At 41.2% G+C, this 16,339-nt stretch overlaps 1 protein-coding gene across 1 annotated transcript in view; it reads left to right on the forward strand.

The window, feature by feature from the left end:
* Positions 1 to 16,339, forward strand: part of FLACC1 (flagellum associated containing coiled-coil domains 1) — an 85,991-nt gene that overhangs the window by 11,869 nt on the left and 57,783 nt on the right. Inside the window, exons 4-6 of the mRNA XM_077450162.1 lie at positions 10,056 to 10,113; positions 11,162 to 11,289; positions 14,479 to 14,499. Coding sequence (XP_077306288.1) covers positions 10,056 to 10,113; positions 11,162 to 11,289; positions 14,479 to 14,499 — 207 coding nt within the window. The remainder of the gene's footprint in view (positions 1 to 10,055; positions 10,114 to 11,161; positions 11,290 to 14,478; positions 14,500 to 16,339) is intronic.

Genomic DNA, 16,339 nt, shown 5'->3' on the forward strand with positions numbered 1-16,339 from the left:
TACGCTTCTTCTTTTTTTTTTTTTTTTTAACCAAGTAATTTTTATCAAACATTTTAGAAATTTTTTCCAGCTTACAGCAAAACGTAAACAAAGAATGTGTTTCCGCAACACTGTAAAGATACAACAAAGACATTAAAAGTAAAAGAGAACTTTAGGTTCAAGTAGATCAAGCGACTTCCAGAACATAGTATATCCTTCACATAAGACCTTCCAAGATAGCGATGGGTATGCAGTGACAAATCTTATACTTCTTACCAATAATAGATCAGAACAATGAAGTGTATGCAATATTGTGCAAGGACACATTCTGTAGGCTAACATGGAGGGCCGTTTAGAGGCAGAAAACAAAACAAAAACAAATGCCACTAAAAGTGGTGTCTTTTTAAGACCCCTTTCACACTGCCAGCGTTTTTCAGGCGATACAGCGCTAAAAATAGCGCCTGAAAAAAGCAGCTCCACTCCTTTCACACTGGAGCAGTGCGCTGGCAGGACATCACAAAAAGTCCTGCCAGCAGCTTCTCTGGAGTGGTGAAGGAGCGGTGGACTCACCGCTCCTCCACCACTGCTTCCTATTGAAATCAATGGGGTAGTGCTGCAATACCGCTGGCAAAACGCTGAACTGGCTGTGTTTTTCAGGCAGATTTAACCCCTTTTCGGGTGCTAGCAGTGGGTTAAAACCACCTTGCTAGTGGCCGCAGAGCACCGCTAAAATGACGGTAAAGTGCACTGTTTTACCGCCGATGCCCCAGCAGCTCATGTGAAAGCTGTCTAAGCTCAGTATGCATGAGCCCTTATGCACTGTACACACGGTCGGACATTCCGACAACAAAATCCATTGGATTTTTTCAGACGGATGTTGGCTCAAACTTGTCTTGCTACACACGGTCGCACAAAGTTGTCGGAATTTCCAATCGTCAAGAACGTAGTGACGTAAAACACATACGACAGGACTATAAAAGGGGAGTTCAGTACCACGTGGGCCACCCTTTGGGCTCCTTCTGCTGATCTCATGTTTATCGCGTGTTAGTAGAAGTTTGGTTAGAGACGATTTGCGCTTTTCAGACTTGTGCTTCAGATCGTTACTGCTCTTCAATTTGTGCTTCTGGGTTCGTATCTGCTTTTCAGTGCGTGTAGTCAGTTTGCATTTGTTTGTCAGTGCGTGCTATTTATAGTACTGTATTTGTTTTTCAATGCGTTCTTGTCCACTCGCTGCTGATTTTCAGCTCGTTCTTTCAGGCCTTGCTGTTTTTCAATGCTTTCTGTTAGTCCATTCTGTCCAGCCGACTGTGTTGAAGCCATTTTGCATGTATGTACTCATTGCAGAGTTCGTGCTGTGCAGGGGTTTGGTGTTAGGCTTCTAGCTTTGACACAAGCCCAGTCCATGAACAGGGTGGGGAGGAGTTCATGGATGAAGAGTTGGTTGCTCCAGCGTGACCAGTTCTCGCACATGCCTTTGCTTCGTGAGATCCAGGAGAATAATCCTGATGATTTCAGGAATTATCTCAGGATGACGGGCCCAATTTTTCACCTTCTGTTGGCTTTGCTGTCCCCTTATATCAGCAGGCAGGATACCTGCATGCGGCAAGCCATCACTCCGGAGCAGAGGCTAGCCACCACGTGGTGGTACTTGGCGGCTGGGAGAAGCCTGCAGGACCTCAAGTTCTCGACAGGCATCTCCCCCCAGGCTCTAGGCATCATTAACCCAGAGACCCATTCTGCCCTTATTCAGGTCCTGCAGAAGGATTATATTAAGGTAAGTTTTCTCCTTTAACATAATATTCTATGTATTTAATGTTTGCTAATGTATTGTATTTCGTTCATCATTCCCTAATTACCATGATTGTAATATGCTGTAATATGCTGTGCCCCTTTGTCCTCATGCATGCTGGAAGCTTTTAAAGTTCCTTTTTTTGTCCTTGATGCATATTTGCCTTCACTAACCTCCCCAGCATTCTCTCCTGGGCCCATATACACCTATAGCCTAGTCACATAGCAATGTATTTTGGCAGCTCCATAGTAGTGCTTTACTCTAAACACCCCCTAAAATGAGTACAAATGTTATGTGTCCTTAAATTTATGCAGAGTGCCAGAGGCTTTTTTTTGATGGCCCAAACTCATTTGGAACCTTCCCCCCCAACCGCTAAGTCAGCTGATACCAATCCTCTATCTGCTGACTTTGGCGACCCATACACACTATACCTACCTCTTTTGTGGTCAGATTTATGGATGAATTCAACAAAGCATGTAGTGCAAGGACCTGCCTGAATACTTTCAAATGGTACTGTTTAAAGTTTGTTTCTCATATTATTATCTTGATAGATAATATCAGAATGTACAAATGTGCTTCCATTTGTTCAGTGTGTATTTTTATTTTTTTATTATGACACTTCTTACCTGTCCAGTGGGCTGCCAATAGTGTAAGAATGGAGGAGCTGGCCAAAGTTAACACACATTATTTATGCATTCAGCTCTCAATGAAGTAGAGAGGGTTAGCTGTCCAAAACATCTCCCCCCCTCTTAAATTTATGCAATGGGCCATCAGATAGGGTGAGGAATCTAATAAGTGGACCTTATACTTTTGTCTTTAAATGCTCATTTCCAAAAATGTTATACTGATGTTGCCCAAGAGTGATTGTGTCTAATCTGCTTTCAATGTTTATGTGCAAAATGACAATTTTTTTTTCTTGTTTGACTCCACAGTTTCCTTCAACGCCACAGGAATGGCAGACTGTGGCCTCCCACTTTGCCACCCGTTTGGACTTTCCCAACTGTTGGAGGGGCAGTTGATGGGAAACATGTCCACATAGTCCCATCCCCCAACTCGGGGTGATACTATTATATTTACAAGGGGTATAATAGTATAGTGATGTTGGCGGTGGTATCAGCTACTTACAAGTTCCTCTATGTGGATGTGAGGAAAAATGGCTGGATGTTGGATGGTGGAGTCATCGCCCAGACAGAGTTCTACTGGCGTCTCCAAAATGGCAGCTTGGGCTTGCCACCTCCAGAAGACAATGTGTAAGTACTCCCCTTCGTCTTCATCACGGATGAAGCCTTTGCGCTGGGGGACCATCTTATGCGGCCATTCCCTATAAGGACCCTCACCAGAGGGTTTTTAATTACTGGCTGGCCAGAGCCAGAAGAGTGGTGGAGAACGCTTTTGAGATAATTGCTAGCCGGTTCCGCCTATTTTTGATACCGATACACATGGCAGAATATAAACTGAATCATAGTGTGCTTGCCTGCTGCATTCTGCAGAATTTTCTAAGAAAAAATTTCACAAACTATCTGGCCTCAGTTGGGCCTGAGGCCAACTTTTCAGATGCTACAACCCTGATGGCACTTGAAGCTGGCCGTCCTGGCTTGCCCCCCAAAAGCGCCCATGAGGTCAGAAGAAGATACATGGAGTACTTTGCGGATAAGAGGGCCATTGATATGCCAAACAATGTCTGAGACATTTTTTAAATAAATTTATTTTTGAAACTTGAATTGCTTTGATTTACTGCTTGGGTTTCTTTTAGCTGTCTCCTAGGTTATCTTTTTTTTGGGGCCTTTTTCTTTAACAGTGCAAACCAAATTTCTTTGAGACACGAGGTGACAATCTCTTCTTCAGCTAATATTATGTAGTGGGTCTGCTACACACACACCCACCTTGTTTTTTTGTTAATTTATTACTGACAAAAATATTCATCATTTTCAGAACCATAAAACGAAATTTGGGGAGTCATGAAAATGGCATGATGGGGGCACTGTGGGACAAAAGCACTGTGGGACAAAAGCACTGTGGGTGTTATTTACTAAAGGCAAATCCACTTCTGCAAAAGTACACTTGAAACTGCACTTGTAGTGCAATGTGGATTTGCCTTTAGTAAATAACCCCCATTGCTACTGAAAACACCAACTTTACTACAAAAACTGCTTTTGAGCATTGAAAGAAGAAGCCACACATTGTTGATAATAAAACTTTTTACTCAAAGCACATTCAAATGTGCGTTTTATTAAAGGGTTTTTCAACAAACCAACTTTTTTGTTGTATAATAACATTATTTTTTGTAACATTAATATAACTAGCCTTTTTTGTTAAAACAGGCATGTTTCAAAGCATAAACATACACAACTCAGGAACTGGGCATTTCCCTCATGATCCCATGCCTAATGTCAACATGTGCTATCTCCCATCATGGGGGGGTCAGTGGACGTTTTTTTTTGGGTGCAACCCCTTCATCTCAGCCCCTTTAGTAGCAAGGAAGGGGTTGCACCCCCAAAACACATACATTGATCTCCCGTGATGGCAGATAGCACATGTTGACACACTGTGTGTATCTTCAAAATTTGGCTTTTCAAAAAATGTTAAACTTGTTTTTAAAAACTCAAATCAATACTAGTTAGTTTTGTGTGTTTTAGATTCTCCTAAAACATCAATGATGTTCTTAATTTTTTGTTGAACATCATTGATGTTTTTATTTAGATTTTCTAAATCACAATTGCACCCCATTATCTCCCCGATGAGGATCTGGGCACTTTCACTTGTGAAATTAGATTCTTCTTCCACAACATCCACATCACCTAAAAATAAACCAAAAAACACACCATGTATTATAAAAATGCAGGCATACATCTATTACCTGAATCTGTGGTCTCAGACACTCACCTATTGTGGTGACAATTTCGCCAATTTCAACAACCTCTCCCTCCTCCTCCTCCTCCTCCTCTGTTTGTGGTTTTGGGATTTCCCCTTCTTTCGGAGCTCTGGGGTTCCTGGTGTCCTCAGACATCCAGGGTATTTTCTCCCCTATGAGAATTTAAAAAAGGAATACTTAGCACATCGATATTTGAAGGCAGAAATAGGAATATGAAACATTGCTTGGAAGTATTGTACAATTGTCTTTTTTGGCAGAGTTCCAAGCTGAAAACATTATTTTGTACACTTTCTAAAGCTGAATTACTTACCTGTCTTGTGCAAGTTTCACAGATGGACAGACCTCTATCCACTGGAGCATGTGTGTGGGACACCCTAATAAAAAGGGTGTTCTGGTGTCCCACAATAGTGCTCCTAAGTCCAGATGGGTGGATACAGCTGCTGAGTGTCCTCTCCTTTACACTGTATCAAGTTTGCATTTCGTTCTAGTTACAAACCCATCTAAACAACAAACTTCTTTGAATAGAAATAGGCCTGAAGAAATGTAGTTAACTGCAACGGAAACTGTAGTTAACTGTAACTGCAACTTCCCAAAACATTGCATTTTAGTGGGCGAACAAACATTGTTTCCTATGACCGATTGAACCCACGAAAGTTGCCATTTTAAACTGTACAACAGTAAAGAAAAGCATTTGGAGCAGTATGCAAGTAATAATAATAATATGAACACAGGACAACTACTTACTTTTTTGAAGAACTCGCTTGATCTTTCTGTACTGATCGCGCTCTCTCAATTTCAAGTCTGACCAGCAATTCCTCAATTGATCCTTGGATCATCGTACCCCAAAATTATTCTGCAGACTCTTCACAACTTTAGTCATGATCTTGGCCTTTCTCACATTTGGGTTGGGGTAAGGTCCATACTTCCCACCATAGTTGGCCCTCTTCAAGATGCCCACCATCTCAACAAAGGACATTTGAGGCCTTAAATCTCCTCCGGGATCAGGACGTTTCTGGCTCTGGGCTTTCATCGTCCTCCTCGTTGCTGAAATTATCACGCACCTGCTCCAGCGTTGCCTTCCTCTTTATTTGGTTATGACCCCTAATAAAGTTTTTTTTTTGTTAAAGAAATACGTGCCTATGTGTTTGACTTCAAAAAAGGACAGTTTATTTGTGAGTAGCCAGGTACATTTCAAAAATACAACGTCAAATTAACAAGGGACACCAACATCAAACAACCTCCTTCGAGATTTAAAAATTAAAAAAAAGATAATAATGGTGTTATGGTAACTTGACACATAAAACGCACAAAAAAAATTATGGAGATCACCAAAATAAAAAAAAATAGGAGATCTTGATTAAATAAACAACCACAAAAATTTTACAAATATTAAAACATAAAAAAAAAAAATTATTCGGGAGATCTGACAAATAAAATTATTATATTCATGAAATCACGAGAAATAATAAAGAAAGAAGTTTGTGTGAATATGAGCAGCAAAACAACTTCATTCTTCTAGCATTATAAAGAAAAAGAGAATGTGCTGCATTCTTTTTAACATTGCAGCATGACAAATGTGCTATATCCATTAAAAACGCTAGTTTTACCAGACCGAGCGCTTCCGTCTCATAATTTATTCTGAGCATGCGTGGCACTTTGTGCGTCGGACTTGTGTACACATGATTGGAAATTTACGCGATTGGATTTTGTTGTGGGAAAATTTTAGATCCAGCTCTCAAACTGTGTGTGTTGGAAATTCCGATGGAAAAAGTCAGATGGAGCCCCACACGGTCGGAATTTCCGACAACAAGCTCCGATCGCACATTTTCCGTCGGAAAGTCCGACCGTGTGTACAAGGCATTAGAGTTGTCAATTTACAACAGGATTTAATGCATTAACTTTTGCAACAGATTCACAAAAAAAATTATTTGCTTAGAAAAACTGTATACAGTGAGACATAAAAATTTAAAACAGACAATATTTTAAAGAAAAGATTACTGAAAGGGATGGTTATGACAGGGAACAGATTTATAAGACAATGGAAAAAAGGTGAGAAGGAAGATCAGAAAGACAGCCGAGACAGGGGAAAAAGGACGGGTGAGAAGGAAAGAGGAGAAAGAGATGAATAACAGCTCAGAAGCAAGGAGCGGAATGACAGTTTAGAAAAAAGTAGTGAAATGACAGCTTGGAAGAAAGGAACAGAATGACAGCTCAAAAGGGGGAACAGCTCCGACAACTGAGAAAGATGCTAAAGGACAGATTAGAGCTGGGGTGTCCAAGCAGCAGTCCAAGGGCCACATGTGCCCCATGATGGCTATTGATGCAGCCCAACACAAAATCGTAAACTTACTTAAAAATTATGATTTTTTTGGGGGAATTTTGGTTGTAAAAATGCATTTACATCTAGGGAACACTGCTGGCTGAGGAAAATCTGATGAGCACCTTGAGAATTCAGTGAGAATTGCTATTACATCCACTGAACCAGATATTGATGTGCTAGTTTATCAAAAACAATGTCAAATATCCCACTGGTTTTGTGTTGCCTTCTTTTACTTTTATAATAAAATAATTACCGTATTTATCGGCGTATAACACGCGCTGGCATATAACACGCACCCCAAGTTTAGGAGGGAATTGAAAACAAAAAAACTTTTAGGAGGGAAGTTTAAGGAAAAAAACTTACATTTAAATGCCCATCAATGCAGCCTTATCAGTGTCATTTGCAGCCTTCCATTGCAGCCTTGTCAGTCATTTGCAGCCTTTCATTGCAGCCTTGTCAGTCACTTGCAGCCTTGCATTTAGCCTAGTCAGTCACTTGCAGCCTTGCAGTTAGCCTTGTCAGTCACTTGCAGCCTTGCATTTAGCCTTGTCAGTCACTTGCGGTCTTGTCTGTGGCTCTGCCATTTAAAAATGGCGCCGCCAAGATACAGAGCGGATGTCCTGTGTATCTCGGCGGCACTGGGTAGTTCTCGGCCGATCTCGGCGGCTTTTGGCCATTCTTGGCTATTTTCGGCCATTCTCGGCTATTTTCAGCCACACTCGGCCGTAAATAGCCGAGAATGGCCGCAGATAGCCGAGAACACCCAAGTGCGGTCAAAAATACCCTGAAGCCGCAGAGAGCGTCAGAAAGGGTTAAAAATAGTGGGGGATCGGCGTAAAACACGCACCCCCAATTTCCCCCTGATTTATACGGTACAAAAAAACAAATACGTTTTTTTACTCTGATGATAGGTACATTATCTATATCAGAGACTTGTAATCTGCCTGAATTTTTCTGCTCATTAGCTATCCTAATTGTTAGTGTATTTCATGTGTGGCCCAAGAACACCCCTAGCTTAAAGGAAAGAAAGAGAAAGACAGTTGAGAAAGAGGAACCCCAAGGAATGCTAAGAAGGAAGAAGGGGGACAGTTGAAAAGGAAGGAGCAGTAGTGCAGCTGAATAAAATTGGAGGAAAATAATAACTGATAAGGAGATAGATGATATGCAGCTCAGAATAAAGAAGGAAAAGGACAGTTGAGAGGTATGTAGCTGAATTATAGTTTGGAAGGAAGGAGGGGGACAGTTGAGATGTAAAAACAGAAATTTGAGAAGGAATGAGGAGAAGAAAGGTGAAATAGAAAGGAAGAAAAGGATGGCTGAGTCAGAAGGAGGAAATATTCAACTCAAGAAGAATGACAACTGAGAAGAAAGGAAGAGCATGGTTGCTAAGTGGTTAGCACTTCTGCCTGGCAGCACAAGGGTAATTTGTTTGAATCCCAACCACAGCACTGCCTGCTTGGAGTTTGCATGTTCTCCCCGTGCCTGCGTGGGTTTCCTCACACACTCCAAAGACTTGCTGACAGGTTAATTGGCACCCACCTAAATTGCCCCTGGTATGTACCGTATTTATCGGCATATAACACTCACTTTTTTCCCCCTAAAATCAGGGGGAAATTGGGGGTGCGTTTTATATGCCAATCCCCCGCTTTTTTTTACCCTTTCTGCCGCTCTCTGCAGCTTCCGGGTATTTATGGCTGCACTCGGCTGTTCTCCGCTATTTCCGCCTGCACTCAGCCATTCTCGGCGGCTTTTGGTTTTCCGAACGGCTGAGTGTGGCCTAAAATAGCGGAGAATGGCCGAGAGCGGCCGAAAATACCCAAAAGCCACCGAGAGTGGCCAAAGAATTACGGAGCACCGCCGAGATACACAGGATATCCACTCTGTATCTCGGCAGCGCCATTTTTAAATGGCAGAGCCACAGACAAGACCGCAAGTGACTGACAAGGCTAAATGCAAGGCTACAAATGACTGACAAGGCTAAATGCAAGGCTGCAAATGACTGACAAGGCTAAATGAAAGGCTGCAAATGACTGACAAGGCTGCATTAATGGGCATTTAAATGTACGTTTTTTTTTCCTTAAACTTCCCGCCTAAAAGTTTTTTTCTTTTAAATTCCCTCCTAAACTTGGGGTGCGTGTTATACGCCGGTGCTTGTTATACGCCGATAAATGTGAGTTTGGGACTTGATTGTAAGAAACTTGAGGACAGGGACTGATGTGAATGTACAATATACTGTGTATGTAAAGTGCTGCATAAATTGTCAGAGCTATATAAATACCTGTAATAAATAATAGCAGCAGCTAAAAAATAAAATAAGATATGGTGAACATGTTAGAAGGAGAAGCTACAAATGAATGATGCTTGGGGGTGGAACGATAAGAACATTTAATGAGGAAAAGTGAAAACGTATCTATGTTTGACAGGCAACTGAGCAGTGGCGGCTTTTGGGTTTTTCTTTAGGGGGGCGCACAAAAAAAGCACCCCCCCTTCCGGAAGGCTGGCTGCATGGCTCTGAAACCCCCCCCCCCCCCGCCGATCTAGGGCTGGCAGGCTCTGGTGTCCTCTCCTCCCCTCCTGGGGAACGGGCTGCCGCTCCAATGTCAGCTCCTCATGCGGCTTCCTCTGCTGTGTGTCTCCTCTCTGTACCTCCTAAGCACTCGACATCCAATAGGATCGCCTGACGCTTTGGCCAATTGGGAAACAGGTCTCACGACCTGCCTCCTAATTGGCGGGGAGGAACATTGGTGTGAAAATAGTCAAAATATATTTGCTATCATCACATAACTGGGTGGGATCATTGCACCCCGAGCCCACCCTTTTTGAAGCCTATTAGGACCTCCGACTCTAACCAGGTGCTTAAAAAAAACATAGTCTGGCACTCTGATATGTAGATCAAGAGACTGGACGCATGGATAGGGGGAAGGCGTCTCATGCACCCTCTATGGACAGGACGCCACTGCAACTGAGAAAGATATAGAGGAGGACAATGGAAGTTTAAGACTGGGGAAACAAGGTTTGAAGGAAATATGAGGAGGATGCTGAGCTATAACCTAAAATTGACACCCTATATTTTTACTATCTTCTCTCGCTTGCAGGAAATGGCCAACTCAAAGACTTTCTGCTTCCAACCTGAGGTGCAGAGGATCTGTGGAAGTTAGTACTGTTATTTTCTTTACCTTATTGTAGTAGTGCTTGGAAGATGAATGGTTGTTTCCCCAACTAAAGCAACATTATGCAGTTTGGATTATTACGGAGTATTTATATTTTCTAAGTAAATACTAAAGGGTGTCAATAGCCACTTTTTTGTTTTGTTTTGAATAGAATGTGGAAGGGTTTAGAACCCCTATCCAGTCTCAGAAAACTCAAACCTCAAAGGAGTTTTAATCTTTTTATATGCTCTTCAAAATTCACTTGTTCATACTTTCTTTCAAAGACCAAATAATTAACTATGGGGCAGCATTAGGACTGTGCTTAGCAATTTTGCTTTGTATGGAAGCAAGTATGCAATAGATTTTTACCATCCATTGGATTTTTTACAATGATGAATGCCAATGTTGAGTAAAGGGACGTGTCTCAGCGTCTCTTATATGTACTGTAAAATAAAAAAGTACTGTATACATTTTTTCTATGTCTGTAATGCCACGTACACACAAGCGGAATTTCCGTCTGAAAAATCTTGGATGGTTTTTCCAACGGAATTCCGCTCAAGCTTGTCAGCATACATATGGTCACACAAAAGTTCTCTGAACTTTCGACCGCCAAGAACGTGGTGACGTACAACACTACATCAAGCCGAGAAAATGAAGTTCAATACTTCCGAACATGCGTCAAATTGTTTCCAAGCATGCTTGATTTTTTGCATGTCTGAATTGCATACAGACGATCGCATTTTCGGATAGGAACTTTTACCAACCAAAAAATAAAGAACCTGCTCTAAATATTTTACTTGCTGGAATTCTGCCAGCAAAAGATCGATGGAGCATACACACAGTCGTGTTTTCTGACAAAAAGCTCTCTTTGGAGTTTTACTGGCAGCATTTCCTATTGTGTGTACGCTGCATAAAGGCTGTATTATTATTTTATTCAACAAGAACAAGTTTATAGGGCAATTTGCTGGCAATTTTATAAATAAACAGGATTAAAAAAGACTTTCAAAATGTTTCAGCTTAAAAATTTGCTGTACTCATATTTTATTTTCTAGACGGAAACATTTCTGGCCATATCACCTGGCTACAGTATGAAGAGAACCAAGGACCATATTGAAGTGACATTAGATGAAGAGTTTTTTGGAGGTGCCATGCGAAATGTAAAATTGCCAGTCACACCTAGGTAACTAAAATTGAGTGCTATAATTTATGAAGACCCTTACTTTGTGCAGTATATTAAAAGCACAACTGGTCTTACCATCCCTCAGACTGCCTCTGCTTGCCTATGAATTACTGAAAACAAAACCAAAAACAGAAATGTAATATATTTCAGCTTACCAGTCCGTTTACATAAGTTTAAAAAAGTAGATTTACTGGCTGGATCAAAAGCAATGCCTATATTCGAAAACGAATGCAACCATCACATCCAAGAATTGGAAAGCTGAAATGTAATAAACTGTCGTTTTTGGATTTAATCCCAGATAGCAAGAAAAACTTGCCACAAATCTGTGGCAGTGTTGAATTGTAAGTCTTGTTAACTTGCTGCACATTTTCACTGGCAAGTTGTACACTTAAAGCACAAGTTCTAGTTGACACTTTTCCAAATTGTAGCAAATTTGCGTGGCAAGTCTCTAACAAGAGCAAAGTTGCAGTCTACAGCAAGAGCTCTGCAAGTCTATAGAATGAAAATTCCGCCACAGTGACCCCTGTGGTGGGATGACAATTGCACAACATAACGGAAACAGAATGTTTGCAAAAAAGTTGATCTGGAGTCATGCAATGCAGACCTGCTGCAATTGTACAACAAACCCATGAAGTCTGGCAAGTCTAGCAATAGCTTAGGCAAGTCATTTTCAAACTTGCACCTAAATCGCTTGCTATCCATTAATTAATACCATTTTAGTGTATGTATAACCAAAGCTATTTTTTAGTTTTGGATAGCGCAGGTAAGAGTTAAAACCCAGTCAGTGTATATTTTCCTGTCTATCACTGGGAATTTTTTCATTCACTTCCTATTCAAGAGATGCAACAGGAAGTTAAAGGAAATCTACCAAAGGGCAAATCCAGTTGGAAAATGAGTCCTTCAGAAGATTTTTCCTTACCCTTTGTTTGAGCGACAACTCCTACATTTTGGATTTCCCCTCAGTGTCTTTCTAGATGAAAATAGTAACCAATACAAACTGAGAGGTGAATGTCCCCAGCGGGGACACAGACATCAATAAAAACCTGCATGCAGTCCAATAAGAGTGGCAAACAGTTCTTTAAGAGTCCATAATTTCTAGTTCTAGTTTCTAGTTATAAAATTAATTCATAGAAAAAGATACAATAAAATGGATGCATTTTGGGCACCAAACATATCGCCCCTTCATCAGGTCTTAGGAATTTTGACTGTGCTTAAACAGACTCTGGAAAGCAGATTCCAAATAGATGTGCATGAGGTGTATCACAGTCCTAGAATTTTTGTGGTATTTCCCAGCAAACAAACAGCATTTCAGCAGATCCAAACAGCTGTTTCAGACACCAATATCACTTTCAAATTCACTACAGTTGAGAGTGAGATATGAAACTTCCCTTTCCCTGTCTGGATGCAGTGAGTACTGTATATGTCTACCTCACAGCCACTGCTTGCACCAGGCAGACTGACTTTTTTTTGTCATTCCTGATTGTCTCTGTAAAGGGGAACCTGCTTTTTGTTCCACCATTTCTCAGTGGCTAAAATATAGTTCAAGCTTATGTTTTTAAGGGGATTGGGTTTTCCCCTTTCCTGTCAATTACTTTCTACTTGATCAGTAAGTTCCTCCTGGGCTTTTCGGCATCAAAGCTTTTGCAAGGCTTGCCATCTGGTCCTCTTTTTAATTTGTTTTTAGTGACAATGCATACATCATTCAAGAAAAGCCAAACAGGTTGGCAGCGCTTAAGGTCTTTACATCATTAAAGCGAAAGATAAAATACAGTAAGTTCAGATGAATGATAGATGAGTGATATCTAAAATAATGAGAAAGCATCCAAGGAAAGACCTTGGCCTAAATATGAAAGCTTTAGTAATGTTATGGTTGGGACCCTCAGAGGAGAGGACATATGCCATTAACAATGAAACACTAGGATCCTGTAAATTTTACATCAATCTGGCCGTTTCTTTACACGTTCTCTAAGTTCTAGCAGGTGGATGTTCTAGCTGTGTCTAATCTAGCTGTGGGCCTAAGGTTTTTCATGCAACTCCTTGAGGCGTGGGCAGCCTCTTGTTCTGTTATTTTGCTGTTCCTTTTAACAGTTTTTGTTAATGTTGACCGCCACTCTTTTGGACTGCTTTTGTGTGTCCCAATTGTATCTGAACCCTTAACAAAAAAGTTGTTTTCTTGTAATTAAAACTCTAGTACGCAAAATTGATTTTTTTGCATTAATTGAGGGACACAGGCCCAATATTATGCCTCAATTGCATGATGTATAGATTTAACCTGAGATTAGCTATACAAGAAAGGATTAATAAGTGTAGACATATGTTTAGAGAAATGTTGCTGGAAATCTGAGAGTCATTTGAACCACATCCCTTGTATATACATAGATCAAGAGCCAAGAAAAATTGATTTTTAGGGTGCCACAACACAATAAAACAATTTTACATAAAATTATATACAAATTGTATTAAAGAAATATTAAAATTGACATATTAATGTCAAAGATAACCATACAATACATGAACAGATGCAAACTGATTGGGTCTCTACATGTTTCGCCACAACGATGGCTTCTTCAGGAAAACTTAATATAAGGCACTGTACGTATGGTGACTATAGATCAAAAGTGAAACATAAATTTAGACAAAAGAAACAATATATTGATAAAATATTTAGCATACACATACACTTTTAATCAATTTCCTAGGTGTGCAGAGAAGCTGAGCAGCAACTCATGAGTCTCAATTTACCTGTATATTCAATAGATATTTGATAGTAATTAAATAAATCTATGGCTCCAGAGTCATAGGGATGAATAAAATTGGATCATTTGGTGAAACCACAGAGAGGGTAGTTAGTCACCCCCTACTGGTTCATCTATAGGGGAGATGGTGGATGATCAATATCAACTCAACTTGGATATCCGGTTGTTTAGGATGTATGCTTAAAAGCGATTTGTACAGGTAGGCAGTTTAATGCCGTTTACTATAGTTTGGAAGGGCTAAACTTTTTCCATATATTCCTTTAATATTGATCATCCACTATCTCCCTCATAGATGGACCAGTAGGGGGCGACTAACTACCCTATGTGGTTTCTCCAAATTATCTAGTTTGATTCATCCAAAACTATGTTGGTGCTTTTTTGCAAATGCAGAAACAATATTTTTTTTGTTTTCTTTTTGACTTTCTACTTTTAGACCACTAGTAGACAATAATGTGTAAGTATCACCTACAAAGAGGCATGCCAAAGAATCACCAAAATGATCTGCTAAACATGAAGCATGATTATACACTCTGCTCACTTTCAACTCATGCAGAATCTTTCTCTAATTAAAGATGATTTTCCAGGATTTAAATAACTGAGTTTGTGCTAAAACAGAAGTGTCCCTTTGTAATTCATATAGTGTATCCCCTGTTGAAGCTGCTGGTGAATAGGATCCTCCACCCTGCACAACCAGGCACATCACATTTCCACAGGCTCACTTGAGATAGGAAAACAGTCGAGCAGCTTTCTTTTTGTATTTTATTAGGGGTTAATAAACCTGGATGGGGTGGGATGTTAATGGAATGCCCACTTGACTGAAACAAGGTTCTTCAGGGACACTACAACTATATACACCAGGGGTCTCAAACTGGCAGCCCTCCAGATGTTGCAAAACTACAAGTCCCATCATGTCTCTGCCTCTGGGAGTCATGCTTGTAACTGTCAACCCTGCAATGCCTCATGGGGCTTGTAGTTTTGCAACAGCTGGAGGGCCGTCTGTTTGAGACCCCTGATATACACTGTCTATATATACTCCTCTTCCTCCAGCACGTCACTTGCTTGCAGAACTTCAACACAGATCCAGCTGGCACACTGTTAGGTAATCTGACAAAAGGCAACAGTCAAATGCAGCAAAGGCCCTTTACGGGCAGGAATCATGGACCCCTTTGGTTGTGTAGCAAAAGTCAGTGTTCAGCTTCCATCCCTGTGGCTACTGATCCCAGCACTGCCTCTTCAAGCACTGCCAGCCCGCCAGGCTGCAGCTGCCTCTCTCACTAGCCCGCTTAGCTACTTCCCCCAGTCCTTCCAGACTGCTCACTCACCAGCCCCCTTGGCTGACTTCCCCCCGGGAGATCTCCTGGATGCACTGACTCTCTCCCACTTTCCTCACACCTACTCCCATGCATCCAGGACAGGACCCCTCTGTGTGTTGTAGAGGATCCCTCTAGCACCCAAGGCCCCCCTAGGGCCCCATTGGCTCGCGCTGCTGTCAATAAAATCCAAATGACTCAGCCATCAGGGGGGGGGGCGAGACATACACTCTGTGTCTATGGATGCAGAGTGTATGAGACGGGAGCGCTCCTGTAAGGTAACCCACTCGCGAGGGGGTTAGCTATTGTGGGGAGGAGCCGAGAGAGCCACAGTGGGACCCCAGAACAGGAGGATTGGGGCCACTCTATGCAAAATGAGCTGCACAGTAGAGGTAAGTATGACATGTTTGTTATTTTTAAAAAATAAAAAAAATGAACCTTTACACAACCCCTTTAAAATGATTTCTTTTCAATTCATTGATTTCTACAGAATCTAACAGAAATTTTAAGTCAAAGTAGAAGTTCAACCTACACTAAAATCCCTAAATTTACAGGCATCCACAATCTAAGACTTACCTATCTAGCCCTGTACGAAGAAATTGCAATACATACCTTTCTTTATCGTACATCACGGGACACAGAGCCATAGTAGTTACTATGTGGGTTATAGGCCACCTTTAGGTGATGGAAACTGGCACACCCTAAGACAGAAAGTCTACTCCCTATATAACCCCAACCACTACTGAGAGTACCTCAGTTTTTTCGCCAGTGTCTTAGGTGTTGATCACTAGTAAAGATGTGCTATGCCGAGCTCCACTGGAATATTCGCCGGGGCAAGCTATGCAATCGGATCCATTCAAAGTGTCTTTTCAGGTCGAATTGAATGGTAACTGGGCCTCGGGCGGAAGAAACAATGTTTAGCCTGTTCATGCGGGAAATCCCTTTTTTTGAAAAGAGGAAGGGGCGTGGCTTGATGCGGTATTG

This window comes from Lithobates pipiens, unplaced genomic scaffold (assembly GCF_037356315.1).
Source record: "Lithobates pipiens isolate NorthernLeopardFrog02 unplaced genomic scaffold, aLitPip1_a1.2 Scaffold_22, whole genome shotgun sequence".
Classification (NCBI taxonomy): Eukaryota; Metazoa; Chordata; class Amphibia; order Anura; family Ranidae; genus Lithobates; species Lithobates pipiens.